Source organism: Eupeodes corollae, chromosome 2, assembly GCF_945859685.1.
Source record: "Eupeodes corollae chromosome 2, idEupCoro1.1, whole genome shotgun sequence".
Taxonomy (NCBI): Eukaryota; Metazoa; Arthropoda; class Insecta; order Diptera; family Syrphidae; genus Eupeodes; species Eupeodes corollae.
The window spans coordinates 85,381,581-85,401,688 of NC_079148.1; the positions used below are offsets into that span (position 1 = coordinate 85,381,581).

Genomic DNA, 20,108 nt, shown 5'->3' on the forward strand with positions numbered 1-20,108 from the left:
TTCATATAAAAGTACTATATCATAATTATTTAATAATCCATAACAAATATAATAAATTGACTTATTTTTAAGACCAGATATATTTTAACTTAATATTTTTATATTGACAAATTATTCAACATTTGTTTCTTTATTTTGGCAGACGGAAGTATCACCCTATGCGAAATTTAAGTTTGCAGCTGCATTGTCCTTGCTAAAGTTCTCGACTACTAGGAGTTGTTTGGTGCACATTGTTTACATTTTTGATTTGAAGTCCTTCTGACTGTTTTTGAATAACTCTTTTGTAAATAAGATTTAATTCCAACCCAACGACCCAACTTATTACCACATAAAAGCCCCAAAGCTTTGCTTCATTGAAACGTTTTGTTCTTTTATTTTTTATTTTTTATAAGTTGAGGAAGATCTTTAAACATTACGATTCCGTGGCGTTTGATATCATTTGAAAATTTCGAGGCAGTGATAACTTGTTTTTTTCATTTCAGTTTGACAAGATAGTTCTTCGTCAAATTATGTTGAAATTTATGAAAAACTTCAATTTTGTATCTGTTTCAAATAAACTAATTTTTTCTTTTACTAATACATAGTACCCGTAGCATGATGGTTAGTGCGTTGGACTGTCATGCAAGAGGTCTTGGGTTCAATCCCTGCCTGTGCCACCATAATTTAAAAAAAAAAAAAAATAATTTTCGCGGGTACTGCCTCTTGCGAGGAATTGACAATTCCTTCGAGAGTAATTCTTGTCATGAAAAAGTGCTTTCTCAAACTAGCCGTTCGGATTCGGCCTTAAATTGTAGGTCCCTTCCATTCCTGACAACATTACTCGCACACAGGAATGGTTGAGAGTTGTAAGTCACTAGGCCCTGGTTCACAACGGACTGTTGCGCCACCCCATTTGATTTTGAATACATAGAAGGCAGAAAGAGCCATTCAGTGACTGACCGTCTAAATTTCTGCCAAATGTTACTGGTGACCCTTAGGACCAATCGACATATTCTAAACACTTACAAACTGCTTTAAATCTTGGGGTCACCTTTAATCGCTTTTTGACTGTAGCAACCTTTGTACCCTATGGGTAACTCAGGGTTTTATACCAGTTAACGCAATTGCTTCTAGCTAATTTATACCTTAATGTATTTAGGCTACATTTACCGAAACTTTAATTATATTAGCTAGTTGAAGATACATATACACATCAATGAATTCGAAGGGAAGGCGTATATGGGTTACGTAGATAAGACAGGGTATCTGGTTTTAGTACGCAACTTGTGGATACGTCTTTCGAAACATATGTCAAAGTTTTCTTACTGAATATGCTAAACGACAACGACAATAATAATTTGAAAAAAATAAGAGCTATATCCTCGCAAAGAGTTCTTTAGTTAATTGTTATTTTCCACTTTAAGTCCTTAATAATTGCACTAAAGATGTTATGAAAAAATTGAAATTTTTTCTATTAGTGGGCAAGTAGTTTTTCAGGTGAAGTACGTTAAGTTACTACCTGGATCTATATGGAAGATTTATATTGATTATTACACATTACCTGAAGACATAAAAAAAGGAATTCTAAATCTGCCAGACAGCACACGATCTCTTAATGATTGCAATGTTGAACCATCGAAAGGAAGAGCACCACACACCAACACGTATAACACAACTCCCAGCGACTGAAAAAAAAGAAAAATACCATTATGTATTTAATGTTAAAGAAATAAAATTAAATATTGAAAATTTAAGCTTGCATTATACAGTTTTTGTTTAGCAAATACAACAATTTTTAAATTACTACAAATACATTGAACGAAACAAATCAAATACTCGTAACGTAGAGGAATCTTGAAGGTAGCCTCTTTTTATTTCCGGTTTCAGAGCACAAAACACACTTTATTCGATTAATGTCAAAAGTATGGAAAGAACAGCAACATTGGGACGCAATCCAAAAATGTATAACGTTTCAATTAAATGCATTACTTAAGATAGATTAAACGATAGGTTTGTACATGAACAAAACCTAGTAAATCATAACTCAAGGGGTTAATAATAACTTTTAATATATATTTAAATACAGTGCGAGCGTTAGGAAAATAAGGAAGGGTTCAAGAGAAGATACCGGTGCACATTGGTCTTAAAATCCTGACTATCAAAATGGGAGGGAACAACAGAGTCAAAGCATTTAACATTCTCAATGTGTGGTTAAAAAAAGAATCTATATACTTGACAGTACGTCCGAAATTGAACTCAAGGGCGAGTATTATGGCTGAATTGTTTAAGTTTCTAATTTGACAGAACAATTTTTGTAAAAATATAGGTAAAACAGCGTAAGGCATGCGTTCTCTTGATGTAAATGTTTCGGCTTTCAACCGCTTATTCTTTTCAAAGCCCTTTTTTGGATTTTATCCAAGAGATAAGATAAGATAGTGTTTGGGGCACCAGCCCAGTTATGCCAGTAATATTCAAGCTTTAGAAGAATAATTGCTTTGTAAATTATATTAGTCAGATCAGAAGGGATAAGCATTTCTTGAACTGCCGGAATCCTAAGCACTTACCAGTATTTTTGGCATAGTCGAATATGTGTTCATTCCATAAGAGGTGACCTGTGAAACAAACACCGAGTACTAATAGTTGATTAGCTTCCTGAATGCAAGGTCCACTCATGGATAGCTGCATTGGGGGTGGGATAAAACCACGCTTAAACCACAGGAGACAGCATTGAGTTTTTACAGCCTTAAGTTCTACACGGTTATAATGAGGTTAACATACGCTGCTGATATCCGAAGGACAAGGATATAAATCTATAAATTAATATGAAAAGCTGAGGGTACTGTCATCAGCAAAACAGTTAAAAAGTTAAGACAAGAGACAATTTCCAATTCGTTTAGCTTTGAATAAGTCTCAAGGCCAAACGATGTCCATTTGTGTTTTAGATTTTAAATATCCATGTGTTTTTCATGGTCAGCTATATGTTGCATGTTCACGTGTAGAAAACCCGTTATATATATTTTGCACCGATTAGCGCTAAATTAAAAAGACATTAAAAGTATTTATAATTCAAAATAATAAATATTATTGTTAGTAGATTTAAAACTATCGGCCTCATTTATAAGTTTAACTGTTACATGTTATTTACCAACAACTTTTTTATACACTCATTTCTTACAAACTTGAATAAAAATGATAATACATTTTAAATTTTAAATTTAATTTTTTCGTATTGATGTTTGCTTAACATTAACTGTACGAAAATTTTTATCAATTGTGTCAAATTCCCTTCCCTTCAAATTCCAAACCAGTAGATTTTTATACCAGCTTTAACGTTTCCGCCTTCGTTCGTAAATAATATTTTAGTTGGAGTGGCGTCTTAAGGCATGGGCCCGGTAGGCCAAGGCCCATCGTCCCGAAATTATTTTCCCCTCGAATCCACCAACTCAAAATTAATAACTTTAAAGTGTACTAGACAGTAGCAGAAAAACAAGTTTCATTTTACTCTACGTTCCGTTGAAATTCTCCTCGTCAACATCTTAAACTTCTGGCAACATGAGTCCTTAAACATATACCTTTGTATATACAGTGCACATGCTGTGAACATTATTTTAACAACTCTGCTTTCGTTCTACTCTACAGTTCTGCACAAGTGTTGATAGTACACCCTTTGACTTTTGTAATTCGTTATGCTAAAAATTGTGTTCTCATCGTAAAGTTCTTAAAATGTATACCTATTCAAGAGCATAAATCTGAATATTTGGCAGACACAATCTTGACATTTCTGGAAAATCATGATAATTCAATAGAGGATTGTACAAGACAAAGCAAGTATAATGCATCTACTATGTCGGGAAAAATATTCTGGTTTGCAAGCAGGATTGAAGGAGAAGTGCTGCCTTTGTACCTTGTGAAGCACATTCTCTTAACTTAGTAGGACTTCATGTGGCTAGTTGTGTGCAGGAGGCAACAAGTTTCTTTCAAGTGATTTAAAAAATATACAACTTTTTACCGCTTTTACCCATCGCTGGAATAAATTGAATGAATGTTTAGGTTCACATAGAGTTCTTAAAAGCCTTTCTGAAACAAGATGGTCTGCACAAACTAATGCAGTTAACGCGCTCCATCATCTTACGAGGGTATTGTGTCCAAGAACATTAAAAATTAGATAAATACCTAGGCAGTGGCAAACCGTTTGTTTATTTATATGTTATTTCCATAAAAGTCATTATGTTCATTTCGTCATATTTTAACGATAAAAAGTCTCGAAAGAACAATATACGCTGAAACCTACAATCCTGCTCTCTCTACCCTAATGTTTGCAGTACCAAAGCAACCCATTTACCTCAGCCACTGTGAATGCAAGTCTATGTACATACGTTACAAAAAAGTCATAAGGTACATGACAACCTTAAGGTGCATAGACATTCTAACCGCAGTCACAGCGAGCAACATTTTAAAAGCAAATATGAGTTTGAAATGTAAGACACTCGAAAAAATCTTGGTCAAAATTTGCTTTCAAAAAATGCAACTGACTGCAAATGAAGTCCCTTATGTTGTCTGAACCTGCCCATTTATTGATAGAATATCGAAAATGTACTAAACAAAATTCTAGCGGGAGCTATTAAAGTAATAAATTATTCGTTAGAACTTTTGATACAGTTATATGATCTGGATTTAAATTAATTTTAGAACTTTATAAAGAAAATGAGCGTTATTAATTATTAATCGAACACTGAAAACTAGATGTCTCTAAGTTGTCTAATCTATTAAATTTTGCTTTTTTTTATAACGTACGCGCACTCAAGAGGATATGAATAGCCTTATAATGATTTGAAAGGAGATAGCGATGCACATTGGTTTTGAATGCCTGCACATTGTAATGAGTGCGAAATATTGAGTCTGGTAAAGCATTCCACATCTCTGAACTTTACATTCCTAAAAGAACGAGTATTACGGTTGAATTGTTTGAGGGGAGGAATGCAACTGGCTATTTCATTAGAGCATTGCTTATGGAAGTAGCGATAGAATAATGAGCGACATGAAACCTTACGACGGTGCTCGAGAGATGCAAAAGTTTCAGTTAGACAATGGTCACCTATCATTTTTAGAGCTTTCTTTTGAATTCTGTCCAAGAGACTCAAGTGGGTTATAGGAGCACCTGCCCAAATATGGGAATTGTACTCAAGTTTTGGACGAATATAGGCTTTATAAATTATAGCCAGATCAAAAGGGGTAAAAAACTTCTTGCATCGTCGGAGAAAAACTAAACACTTAGCAGCATTTTTGGCGATAACAAATATGTGATCACTCCACAACAAGTGGTTTGTTAGAGGTCTGCAATGAATGTCTTGAAACCAGTTTCAAGACATTCACTTTATTTCAAGTACACTTCCATATTATATACACTCCTTGAAACTAAAATGAATGAATCGTCGTATATGTTATTACTGCATGAGTCTTGTACCCATTTCAAACCAAGCACTTACTGCAGTGAACCCATGAAGAATGGGTATTCATAAATGGGTACTCATGAACAAAGTGTAAACTAAACTAAACTACACTATGTACACTCAGTCGTTATTTGACTTTCAAAGAGTTAACAAGTGTTTAAAAGTGGATAGTAGATAATTTCAATTAAAAGTGCATTTGTAAGGTTTTTCATTTAAGAAGGCAGTAAGCCACAACTTTTACTAATTAATCGGTAGCCTAGTTGAGGTGGCGTCCGAAGACGGATCCAGAGGTCGTGGGTTCGAATCCCGTGCGGAGTGCACGAAAAATATTCTTGCTTTTTTCCACAATCGAGAAATTGTCGACTTTATTGATTGGGAAGAAAAGCTGATGGAGAGGGAGAGAAAAGCAGGGGTATCGAAAGATACCTCTGCCAACACATCAGGTGATGTTACGGTGGTGCCAGCAGCGGTACCAATAATAACAGCAACAACATCTGGTCAGGTATCTGACCAGTGGATGGAAGCAACATCTAATAAGAAGAGGAAGCTAAAAAAACAACACAGTCCCAATAAAGTTGAAAGAACCAACTCCGCTAAGCGGCGTGATATGAGAAAAAAAATGGAGAAGGTTAAAGAAGGAATCACAACTGAAAGTGAATTCTCAGACTACGCCGAGTCTGAGAAGACAGAATATGTATCCGAAGGTGGGGAGGGGCTTTTCAGGTCTCCGAATATGGATTTAAGCATATCGGAGCCAGAGACAGTCCCGCCGACAACTAAGGCTTTGGAGGTAGAGGCGGACCTCCAAGATGAGACAAGACTTGTAAAGGCCCTGCAAGCCAAACAAGCAACCATCAGCCAATTTGAGGAAAACCTCAGAAAGCTCAAGGAGGAAATGGAGCCCCTCCTCACTCAGCTGAAACTAAAACAAGAGGCACGCCGACAACAAGAGGCAGCTCAACGGCAACAAAAACAACAGCAGCAAAAACAACTGCAGCAGAAACAACAGCAACAACAACCACAGCAGCAAAAACAATCACAACCCAAGCCCGCTAATAAAAACACAGGAGCGGAGCAAAAGAAAAAACCGCCATCAGCAGTGACAGGCCCGGATGTTGAGGGCCCATCGACATCAAGCAAAGCAATGCAGCAGCAACAACAGCAGCAGCAACAACAGCAGCAGAAACAGCAGCAGCAACAACAGCAGCAGCAGAAACAGCAGCAGCAACAACAGCAGCAGCAGAAACAGCAGCAACACCAGAAACAACCACAGCCCAAGAAGGAGAAGGTGCCACCTATTAGGACCTACCGGGTTGACATAAAGGACATAAAACAGGTATGTACGTCGGCCACTAAGGGAAAATTTCTTATCAAAATTTTGAATGAAAAAGAAAAGAGCTATTCGGTCCAGTGCTTCTCACTGGCCGAATACAAACTAGTGAAAGAGTTACTAAAAGAGGCTACAGCTGAGTTCTTCAGCTACACGCCTAAGAGCGAAAAATTCAAGACGGTCCTTCTGAAGGGCATAAGTTCCTGCACGGAACCGGAGGAGCTCTTAGCTGAGCTCCGCCAAAAAGCCAGTGACGATCTCGATTTTATCGGGGTCAAGCCTTTCACTACGGTGAAGTCAAGACGAGGGGGTTATAGGCTGCCAATGTTCCTCGTAACATTATCGCCCCAAAGCAGTTTGAATAGTGTCGAGAGAATCGTATCTCTCGACAATCAAGCTGTACGCTGGGAGACATTAAAAAGGCACGACGACATTCTACAATGTACGAAGTGCCAGAGGTTTGGCCATGCCAATGCCAATTGCAATATGCAGTTGCGTTGTGTGAGGTGCGGAGAAACCCACAAAGAAGGAGAATGCAAGCTGGGGAATGAGCGGGTTGAGGATTTGACCCTGCTCAAGTGTGTCCTTTGTGGAAACCAAGGGCACCCGGCTAGCTATAGGGGTTGCCCTAAGGTCCAACAAATGAAACAGAAACAGGCCAGTCAAAAAGCCGAAAAAAGTCGACAGGCTCCAACACAAAAATTCGTAGATCCCAAATTTTCCTACGCCCAAATGGTGTCAGGGAATGGGAACACGAGACAGGCTCCACCAACGGTTGCCCCAAAGGCCCCTGTGCCTAAGGCACCAGAGGTGCAGCCTGACATTGTAGCCTTGTTGTTGAGCATTCAAGGTCAACTAACAGGACTGCAAAGTCAGATAAAGGAGCAAGGCAAAAGGGTAGATCATCTCTACTCTTTGTTGCCTGGCCTGGCGCAATTTAGACAATAATGGGCGCGCTGCCGGAGACGCGCCTAAAAGTCCTAGCTGTGAATGTAAATTCACTGATTAGGATTGAACGAAGAGCCAATATGTTCCAATTGTTGACAGACTACAGTCCCGATGTGTTTATGGCTAGCGAAACTAAGCTAAACCACAAACACAAATTGACTCATAAAAATTACAATATCGTAAGAAGAGACCGGCCCGACTCCACTCAAGGGGGCGGTGTCGCTCTCTTTATACGAAAAGGCATTAATTATAAAGTCGTATATAACAATGAATTGCGAAAGCTCAAGACGCTAGAAGTTTGCGTTGTATGCATCTCTCTCACTCAAGGGAAGCGGATGTATATGATTGCGGCTTATGCGGCTGGAGCTCCGCAGGTTACTTACTTTGCTTCAGAACTCGAGATTCTTTTTAGGGAACTGAAACTGAGCTTGGAAGAAAACTATTTCATCTTGGCCGGTGATTTGAACGCAAAACATGAAGATTGGGGAAATCAACATAATAATCCCAGAGGTAACCATCTTTTTAATTTGATGAATCTTTACAGCGTTGAATATGGCGTCGACCTGCTGGCTACCGAAAGGCCATCGTATCCAAGAAGCGGCTCCTTTCTGGACCTTTTGCTGTACGACACCAGACTGACAGTTACAGACAAAGTGGGTAATCACCCGCGAAACTGCTTACAGACAGTCGAGTACGACAGTGATCACTGCGGACTGGCGGCTGTAATGCAGATTCCGAACGAACGCGTGGAGTTGGAGGAATACGTTGCAACGCACTCTTACAATTACAGTAAGATGCGTTGGCCTCGTTTCACCAACGCCTTAGCGAGAGAACTTCGTTCGAGTGACATAGCCCCACCAAACAACAGAAACCTGACAAATACAGAAATTGACCAACATTTACAACAGATGGACGAAACAATAAAACGAACAATGGAACGGACAATCCCAAAGTACAAAGAACGGGACCAAATGGACGCTTACAGAAACGCGACTATTGACGCACTACGTAGGCACAAGAGTGGCTTACTGACAAGACTCAAAAACTTGTACAGACGACTTACAGACCCACACGACTTGGAGGTTAGGACACTGAAGTCGTCAATAAAAAATGTCAATCTGTTGATTAAGGAGAACTACAGGCTGTCAATTAACAAGTACTGGGACCGCAAGATCCGGTCAGTTAATTCTAGTGACCCTAGTATGTTCCCTAAAATCAACAAGATATTCAGGAAAAAGAACGACAATGACCTTCCGAGTTTGAAACTCCAAAGAACCGAAGAAAACAGAGACGTACTCATGACAGCGCAAATAGATCCAGAAGAAGCCATCTTTGACGATGACTTTTACATAATTGAAGATCCGAAGGAAAAAGTGGAGGCGGTGGGAGCTGCCTTCCAGCAAGTGTACAAGGTGAATGTTAGCATTCGCCCCAACCACGACCTGGAAAACAGAGCCCTACTTAATCACTTTTACCTCCGTAATGATATCACACATTGGCGATCTGAGAACCGCGGTTTCATGCGGTTCAATGACGATTCCTTGGCAAATGCCATAATCGCCGAGCAAACGGGACCAAGTCCCTTGTTAGTGACGAAGGTTGAGCTTCAGCTCATCTTCAATTCAATAAAAAACAAAAAGTCAGCAGGTGTCGATGGTATATCCAACGTTGTACTAAGACATTTACCGATGGAAGCAATTGACATTTACACCACGCTCTTTAATAATGCACTGAATAATGCATATTATCCAGTGCATTGGAAGACCGCTGTGGTTCATCCTCTCCCGAAAAAGGGAAAGGACAACTCCAACCCGTCAAATCTTCGGTCGATAAGTCTTCTTCCGAGCATCAGCAAAGTTTTCGAAAAGATCATTAATAGGGCTCTGACTAAGTGGGCTGCGGACAACAAAATAATTCCGGATAAACAGTTCGGGTTCAAGGCGGGTCATGACACAATTCATGCTGCGTCTAAACTCGTTTCTGATATCCAATGGAATAAATCAAAACAACAATGCACAGGTGCTGTTCTGGTTGATTTGGAAAAGGCCTTTGACACCGTATGGTTAGAGGGTCTTTACGTAAAACTGAGCAGGCTTGGTATAAGCAAGCCATTGTTGTATATACTTTATGATATGCTTAACGGTAGAAAGTTTGTTGTCAAAAGTGGCAATGTAACTTCTACCACAACATTCTCAATTAAAAATGGTCTTCAACAGGGAGCGGTGAATTCGCCGATTCTCTTCAGCATTTACACCAGCGATCTGATAGGTAGTCTTACAAAGGCAATTGCGTACGCCGACGATCTAATTGCGTACAGAACGGCCCGAAAGGTTGAGGTTATTAGAATTCTCTTGCAGCGTGATTTCGACAAGATTCAGCGATATTGCGACGACTGGAAACTGAAAATAAATGTCCAGAAGTCAGAGACAATTCTGTTCCGGACTCCGTTGGCTAGGGCCACGAGGGATACGTGTAAAAATTGGCGCAAGATGGTCATCGTTGATCTTCACGGGCAGCCATTAGCGAGCAAAAGTGTAGTGAAGTACCTCGGTATCTGGTTAGATCAGTATTTATATTTCGACAGACATATAAATGCTGCTCTGACCAGGGCCAGAGGAGCCTTCGCTCTGACGAAACGGCTGTTTTTTAGCAGTCGGCTTGACCCCAGAGTGAAGGTAATTTGCTACATGGCCCTCATACGGCCAATGATCGTTTATGGTTGTCCTGTGTGGTTCAACGTTGCCCCTTCCCAGATGGAGAAGTTTCGGGTGTTCGAGCGGCAGTGTTTACGACGCTGTACCGGCTTATATCGAACAGCCGAATCTTCTTATGTGCATTACTATTCAAACGAGGTCCTATACAACGGGGCTCGAATCAACAGAATTGACAATTTCGTGATAAAACTCGTTCGAGGTCACATTGCAAGAGCTATGTCTTCGACCAACAATTTAATTTTCGGGGCGTTCTATCCAAACGACGAGTATTTTGAGAGTGCACGCTTGAGCGGCTTCATTCCCCCAGAGGCATTCCTCTTTTTAGATAAATGCGGTCTGATACAGGATAGATTGGCAGTTCCGTTAATCTACCACGTCAGACGAAGAACCGTGGATAGGCGACTCCTGTACAATCGGGACGTCATGGCACAAGGCGGAGCAGAGCTCCTTCGGTTCAGTAGGGCTGTGTCCGAGCGGGACCGAACTGATAGGGTGAAGCAGGAGAACCAGTTTTGGTGGCTTCAATCGGCACTTGATAGTGGGTAGTCGGGATGGGGTTTTAAGCCTTGGCCGGCTTACATACTTGTTTTATAGTTTTAGGGTTTAGTTTTAAGTAGAATAGGCATGGTGGCACAAAAAAAAAAAAAAAAAATACAAAAAAAAAAAAAAAAAAAAAAAAACTAAAGAAATTAAAAAAAAAAAAAAACATGGAATATAAAAAAAAACAAAAACAAAAAATTACAAAAAAATTAAAAAACGTACAAAAAAGACAATAAAATATAAACACGAAAACGTTAGATTTGCTGCTGTGGTTGTTCTAGTTTTAAGTAGTTTATAGGTAGAATAGGTAGTTTAAGTTAGTTTTAAGTTTTATTTAAGGACCTAACTTTAAGTAGTTTGTAAGTAAAAATAAATAAAAAAAGGATATTGATATTAGTTTTTTGTTCAAATTTTCTAATAAATACAAAAATAAATGAAATAAAATTTAAATGAAGTAAAATAGATCTTAGGGCCGAAAGGCATTAGTATTAAGTGTTATAGTTTAACTTAGAGTGTCCGTATGGGACCATTAAGTTAGTTGTAAGTTATGGATAATTAGGCTAGTTTTATGAATTTTTGTCTAGCTTTAAGATATGTTTAAGAATGAATTAAATAAAAATGAATTTGAAAAAAAAAAAAAAAAAAAAAACACTATGTACACTGGGTACACTGAGTACACTGAGAAGGTTCAAGAAATATTGGTTAACTTACTGCTGTTTGAAATCAAAGTCAGCTTTCTTAAACAACAGATATGTGAGAAATGGCTGCTGAGAAAAGCAACAGATTAAGACATGATTGATGATGGAAAGTATAGATATCAATAAAACAAATGAATCAAATAACACATTTTTAATTAATTTATTACAAAAGTTCTTTGAGGTCATTACATATTTCGGTTTTATTTATATTAGAATGTAAAAACATAATTTGGTTAACTAAAATTGGGTCGGATCCAATAAGACAACGTTTTTCTGAAATTAACATTCTGGCTGCAGAAAATATGCGTTCAGAGGCAGCACTACTTGCCGGTGTAGCCAATATTTTGCAGCTGACTTTAAACAATAGTGGGAATTCAATTTTGTGTAGATACCACCACTGCAAAACATCAAAACCATCATGAAAAATCACGTTTACGTTTTCATACGCCAATAGTTCATTGTTAATTTTATCATTAGAAGTTGCAGTTTCTGCTGGTTGAATAAAGTCTTCAAACAAATTTTTACCATCTGATAAAAGGCTATCCAGCTCTTCATTCAACACTCGTTCAAGAATTTGATCAGACGCTTCAGGTGTTTCATTTGCATAATATTGCATACAATTTTTGCATTCATCCTTGATCAATATTTTTTCGGGTTCATCAAATTGAATTCATTTATTTGTTGGGGGAAAAAGGAAAAGGGCAATTTTATGATTTATTGACAAATTTTGTAAGACAATGGAATCCAAAAAGGTGCCTAATTTTATTTTGAAATTCTTAATTGCGTCTAAGTCTTCATAGTTAACAGAGCATATTTTTTTTAAACGATGAATATGAACGATTGTTAGATGAAGTGTCGGATATTTTTCGCCTTCTAATACTTTTGAAGTTTCCTCAAAAGAGCTTAAAATTTTAATCAAACCACTTATGTAACTTAAATTAATGTTAGAAATTTTTTGCAATTCATTTTTTTCCCGCAATACATTTGTGATTTCGACCCAATTTTTTTCAATGGAAAGCAATAAATAATAAATTGTATTGAATCGAGTACTAACATAACTTTTTAATGATGTTTCAAGAGAACAATTAATACCCGATTTTTTAAAGTATTTTACAAGTTTAGAGCAAGTATTACATAACTCAATTATTTCAGGGATTTCCTTAATGCTCTTTTCTATAATATTGTGTAGTAAATGGTTTATGCAAAAATTATGATCAAATGACCTGAAGGCAGCAATCATATTTGACCCCCTATCCGTAACCATTATGGCCTTGCGACTTAAATCAAGTTGAAATTCACTCAAAAGTGATGAGATTTTGGAATAAATGTTTTGACATGAAATTTCACGTAAATATTTGGTTGAACTTAAAATAATTTCAGAAACAATCACCTGTACATGACACGCCCTTCATAGATTTTAAGCCCAGGAGTTTGGAAATCAATTTGCTTTCATAGACGTAATGAATTGTCAACGATAGATATGAAGTTCTTAAATAATTATCTGTCCAAACGTCAGAAGTTAGGCCATATCCAATATTTTTAACACTCAGTACATCCGATTTTACAACATTTAAGTATTTATTGTAAACATTATCAATATTACGTGAGACTGTAGTTGGGTGTGGTAATAATCTATCGATATCAACATTATGTCCGTATTTTGCGCCAATGGATACTAAAAACTCCGCAAAATTTCTTAAACCACAATCACTTACCATATTAAACGGTCGGCAGTTTTCTATCGCCCATTCTGTTACCAACAATATACTTCTTTTTTTATCTTCAACATTTACTTGTATTTTTTCTATTTTATTGTCGGTTTTCACACTTGTTAATATGTAGCACTTATGTTTCACAAGGTTTGAGGTGCTTTTACAGTTAAATTTGTGCACTGAAAAACAATTTTTACACGCCACTAAATTTTGAATGTCAATGCCATGTTCATTTTTGATTGTTCCGAATACATCCCATACCTTACTTCGGCCTCTTTTATTATTGTTAACAATTTTGAATTCTCCATTTCTAATTTTTGATTTGATAACGGAACTATTCAGCGACCCACTATCACTAACACTGGCCATTGAGACGTCAGAGTCATTTGTTAATTCAATAAAAATATCAAACGTTTGCATTAACAAAGAATATCGAAATCTAAATAAAGACAATTATTATTAACTTACATCAGTAGTTTCCATTTTTTTTATTTTTATTATTTTTTATTTTAACTTTAACCTCATAACCTAAACAAAGCAAGAAACCAATTGGACTCTGTTTCAAAAACACTCTAATGAAGATATAAATCCTTCGTACGTACTACGTATCACCCTCCAAACCCCATTTGTTTACATTGTTGTATTTGTAATTTTGACATTATGTCCATGAATAAATGTGAAATTCAAATAACTGGTAAACTAAATTTCCACGCACCGGACCTCATTAATTGTGTCTTAGTGTGCGTGTTTTCACCCACACTAAGAATTACTTTATGATATCCGTTTCCGGTTTAGTTTGTAGGCAAACCAATATAGCTACCGAGGATTTATATCTTTACTAGAGTGTTTTTGCTCTGTTTGTTGTCTGTTATTGTTTCATTAAATGCATTCAGTGTACCCAGTGTACTCAGTGTATTTCCATAAGTTTACATTGCACACCTTTCGCTCAAATCAAGCACTCAAGAGAGCGAGAGAAAGAAAACAGTGTACACATTTTGCAATCAGGTGATCGAGTAGAATACACCTCCTGCTTTTTATAGTGTGGTACTCGTATTCACAGTATACTGTGTTGAGAAATGACAATGAATAGTGTACACTGAAGTAGTGCACAAGTTATGAGAAAGCAAATGAATGCATTCATGCAGGCCTTTAGTTTGTAATGCACATACCTAGGACTGATAGCTGTTCAGTCTCCTCGATGCAAGTACCACTCATGGATAGTGGCATTGGGGGTGGGTTACGCTTTTGCGACAGTAGACAGCATTGAGTTTTCGAAGCATTAAATTCTACACGGTTTTTGATTCCCCATTAAACAATTCTGTCAAGATCTGAATTTAATAAGCTTATCATACGCTGCCGTTGGTAGTCCACATCCGAAGAACAAGAATGAGAATCTAAAAACGAATATGAAAAGCTGAGGCTTTCTTTACATAAATTCAGTGCTATCAAACTGCATAACGACGTATAAATATTAAGTACACACGCTACCTCTCAACAAGTCCCCTGCGATCCCTATCAACCCCCATTGGGAAGAAACTTGGAATTTATACAATATGTGTATATCCAATATCAAAACTGGGCCCATTTTACCAAAAACTTTTATTTTGCAATTTTACTTTGCAAATTTCGTTTCAACTTTGCATATACATATACATATTTAAATATATGTATGTACAAAGGTTTCGGCAAACGCAAAAATGCAGTCCTTTATGAAAAGTGAACAGTTTTGAAAATGAGGAAGCAAACTAAAGTTAACAAGACAATAGACAACTGATATTTTTTTAATATTGACGAATTTAACAAAAAACATTCATTTTTAATTTTAGGGTCTACGCGTGCTCAAATATAAGTGAAACTAAAAATTAACAATTGGTAAAACACTTTTCAAATTTTGTGAAACACTTTTGTAAAGTTGCAAAGTGAAAAGTGTTTGGTAAAATAGATCCCTGTTTTTATACTTGTGGCTTCAAGTTGAACATTTATGTACCTGTTTTCAAAATCTTTTAGGGTTGCAGAACGCAACAAGCCGGGTGCTAGATCTGTGTTTGTGTTAACAAACTTACCCAACATATTAAAATTTAATAGGAAAGTAATGCTGTTAAATTTGAATTTTCCCATAAACTAGACAACATAAAACCATATAGATGTCAGTTTTCGATCAAGAATTAATAGGACTAAGAAATAATTAAGTCTAATCTACAACTTTATTTCAAAACATAGAAACATAAGTATTAGCTAAAATTCTATTTTTTTTATTTGAATGTGAATTTTTCAAAAAGTACTTACATAAATAATTAATTTTAAAGTTAGGATTAAATAACGTACATAACTGTATTGTAATTATTGTCATTGTTTTTTAATATTTTATTTTTTTAATTGATGTATTTTTTTCAAAAACTGTCAATACTAAAAAATGTTGTTTTAACCATTCCAAATCAAATCGTATTCGTGCCAATAAAAAAAATGTATAAGAACTAACTTGAGGCAAATGACTTAAATTATTGGTCTGTAACTGTAACAATAGATATTGTCCATGCTGTGATTGCAGATAAAATTTGTTACAATGCATGTTAGGTTTTTAAAATTTTATCCTAACCATTCTTGTTTTTGACAATAGAAACGGTTAATATGCTGTTGGTAAACTGTACTTATCGGTGCAAAAAAGAAGAATTATTTTTTTTAACTTTAATTTTGTCACCAACAATTTAGTTTAAATTCTTAACTCTTATCTCTGAAAAAGAAAAAACGGAGATACTAACGACATTTTTTTTGAAAACTTTGACGTTATGGACCGTCACAGACTCCAAATCAGACTTTTTATACAATGTTTATAACACCAAAAATTGGGTATACACAAAAAAATAGCTAACTTAATCTCATTCAAAATTCAACCCTTTTTGTGACCTTATTTAACTGGATTATAATTTTTCTTTCTTCTTATGGGAAACGTATCGAAAGACAAACAAAACAAATGTAGATATCTCCATTTGTCGGTACACCCAACTTGCTTTAAATCTATAAAAATACATTGCTAGAGCATTAACAACGGGAACGTACTTACATACCTATGTAATTATATTACAAGTTATATTTACCCATATATCGATTTCTGGTCCAGTATATTTTTTGCCTTCAAAAACTTCAGGAGCAGCATATGGAGGTGAACCACACCACGTAGATAATAATTCACCAATTTTATACATATTAGAAAACCCAAAATCAGCTATTTTAATGTTCATATTCGAATCCAAAAGCAAATTTTCCGCCTTAAAATAAAAAAAAATATATAATTTATTAGTTATATATTTAATAAGAGTAAATAAAATACGTTAAAACCTTGTGAAGTTAGGATTTTTCATATGTGTAGGTCGCTGACCATCAAAATCATACAAATGAATTAAATAACTCTTTAAAATGGTCTGATTTATTAAACTTTTACTGAACTTTCTCCCAACAAGAAGTTTTTTGCCACATTTGGCCTTTGCATGCAAACACCTAATCGTGGCTTCTTTTCAAAAAAAAGTTGTACTCAATCTTCATCTTTTGGAGATGGAGTTAGAGTTGGAGAACAACGGTTTTTATTACCAAGCGGCCGACACGCTCCTAAAGATTAGACAAGCGCTTTGGTTTTGTAAGTAAAGTTGCTGGTTGTTTCTCTGTTCTCTATTAAAACCTATTTGCGCTGCCTTATTGTTTAATATGTATTATTGTTAATTAATAAACTATAAATAAAATACTGAACATAAAATTAAAATTAACAGTATTTTGTTTGTTGTAAAAATTACAAACAAACGTAAACTTTAAAATATGCAATACATAACAAAACTGGTTTTGGAAACCGAAGTCAAAATAAAAAAACAGAAATTCTTAAAAACCTAAAATAATAAAAAGAAAAGACTTAAATGTTTCACAATCAAAATTGATGGTTTACGTTTGAAATAAACTAAACTTACATTATTTTTGTTTATTTTTCGTAGGAATTAACTTGAATTCAAAACACTACGTATTGCGTTAATGGATATTTTTATTTTTGTTTATTTATTTTTTATATATGAAAATAATTCTTTTATTTTACTGCTTTGGACTTTGTTGCTAAAAGAACTAATTTTAACTCAGGAATAGACCAAGAACATAATATGAATTGAAAATCCAGCCCTATTCCAATCGTGCAGCACAAATTCATCAATTTTTGACCAATGGAAGATTCAGAGGGGTGATATGGAGTTAAGTTGTATGTGTAAAGATTGTATGTATCTTAAGAATTCAAATTCAAATTCCAAAAATGAGTTTGCTGTCAAAAACAACTCAAATCATTGTTTTCATACAATTTAGAGTTTGAAACTATGAATATAGTTCTCGAACTCGAGAATTTAATCAAACACGACAGTAGAGAAGTGGAAAAAAGTAGGTCCCCCGATTTGTTCAAACCTCCGAATTTTCAAAAAACAGAGGCTCATCATAAGTACAAGTGCTGGTTGTTAGTAAGAAAATAATATAGTTATAGCCTAAAGGCGCGTGTCATCTGCTAGTTAAATCTCGAGAGCAATTCTCAGGAGACTGTCCATTTGAGAGCCAAATATTAGATCTCTGCTAGAAAATTGAGAATTTTCTTGCTGAGAGTACTCTCATAATCGTGTCCACTTGATAGATTTCTTCTGCTGGCATATTATCGGTTGGCCATGTAGTCTATCCACACTGATAACTTCCCATCCCGTTTGTCGATTTGCCTCGTTTAATAGGTCTGTAGGTTTTCGTGTATTGTTAAAAAAGTTGTCAGTTGAATTATTCTAAAAGATTTAAAAACTACCAACAACATTTTGCATTTGATGACTTGTATCAATATCAAAATCTATTTTTGTAAACGAGATTTTTAGTCGAAACAAAATTTTTACCAATTTTAGTAGCATTTGATTTTATTTCTTAAATAAATAAATACAAATTGAATGAATGAATCTTATTTAAATTATATTGTTCACGAGATTCGAGAACCGAACTTCAATTTTTACCACATTTGTGTACTATTTTTTTGTAGATTTTATTTATGTTTTTTTAGGTATCTATTGTTTATAAAAAAATGTCAATTCGATTTTTCTCAAAATTTGTTAAAAGAACTATGTTAAAAGCGTTATTCTTCGTTGCATAAAATTGTTTTGGAGATCGAATCATTTTTTATTCGTACAATTTTCAAAGTGACAAATTTTGTCTTCAGTTTTTTTTTTGATTTATAAAAAAAACCGGTTATTGTTTTTTTTTTCATAAAATATATTTGTTTGGTATCACGTTACAATATATAATATAAAATTTAATTCAAGTCTCAAGCGTTTTTGGTTCGTGAGATATTTAGGGTTAGCCAACATTTTCACCTTTTTTTTAAAATGCTATGGTAAAAAAACCAACTACCACATTTTCTTGAGATCCCTTTCCGCAACTTTCTGTAGTCGATATCTTAACTAGTTTTTAGTTATGGCCGACGAAAAAACGTCGGACGTACGAACGAACGTACACACGCACGCACAAGCATCGTTCTTAAAATCTTTTATTTTGACTCTAGGGATCTTGAAACGTCGAGAAATGTCAAATTTTTCAATTTTACAAATCGCACCCATTACAATAACTTACTTTAGGAAGTTATAAATGTATATTCAAATCGAATTTATATGCAAAAAAAAGACATAGTTTCTGCTTTGACATGTTTACTCTCGACAGCTACTCCCAGAATACGAACTGTGTTGGTATCCCCCGAGCTTATCTAGGATAGTGGTAAACACATGTGTACACTTGCTAGTGACTTTCAAAAAGATCGAATGTCGAGAGTAATTAGTCAACTCTCCAAGAGCTACTCTCCAGACTATGTCCACTTGCGAGATCGCTCTCGAGTGCAGCTTGAGTACGGTAAAACACGATATATGCAGGGTTTCAGAGCTTAGTATCGTGTCTTGAAGTGGCTGATCGACCTCTGCCACACGAATAATATTGTATGATGCGTTATTTAGATTTAAATCTATCGACGTTAATATGTATAGAATCAAATGTACGCAGGTGATGAGTTGCGCCTCGGTAGTTCAAAAGCAAATAATTTGCATCAGTTTCCCAATTAATAAGTAATAAGGTTTATTCATTATTCACACAACTTTGATGGAGAGATTGCATTTGAAAAAGTTGAATACGTCCGTCCTTTTGTCTGTCGTGGCCCCCACATCCCAAATCATTTGGTCAGTTGACTTCAAATTCGGAAATTAGGGTTTGGAGCCGATTCGCATTAGGCTTTTTTTAAGACTAAAAATAACAGTAGTCCCCATCCAATTTTGATGATGAAAAATGTTCAAAATGTGTACAAAATCAATTTGAAAAAAACTACTCTAACGATTTTCAAATAAGATAAATATAAATATAAATATAAATATAAATATAAATATAAATATAAATATAAATATAAATATAAATATAAATATAAATATAAATATAAATATAAATATAAATATAAATATAAATATAAATATAAATATAAATATAAATATAAATATAAATATAAATATAAATATAAATAATAAAAAGTTTTAGGCTTTCTTTGAGTTTTTTTCTTTCGAACCATTAATATTATATTTTATTAATTTTTTTTATTTAAATTTTTTTATTTAAAAAAAAAAACACAAAATGAAAAAACAAAGTTAAATACAGCATAGTGTGTATATGAATACATATTACACGGAATTGCTTAAAGTATGAGCATATATTAG

General features: G+C 35.2%; 1 protein-coding gene across 2 annotated transcripts in view; it reads right to left on the bottom strand.

Annotated features, from left to right (window-relative positions):
• Positions 1–20,108, bottom strand: part of LOC129944598 (serine/threonine-protein kinase SIK2) — a 72,016-nt gene that overhangs the window by 25,898 nt on the left and 26,010 nt on the right. For both annotated transcript variants that reach the window (XM_056054140.1, XM_056054139.1), the window contains exons 6-7: positions 16,467–16,637; positions 1,541–1,664 (exon numbers count right to left, since the gene is read on the bottom strand). In XM_056054140.1, coding sequence (XP_055910115.1) covers positions 1,541–1,664; positions 16,467–16,637 — 295 coding nt within the window. The remainder of the gene's footprint in view (positions 1–1,540; positions 1,665–16,466; positions 16,638–20,108) is intronic.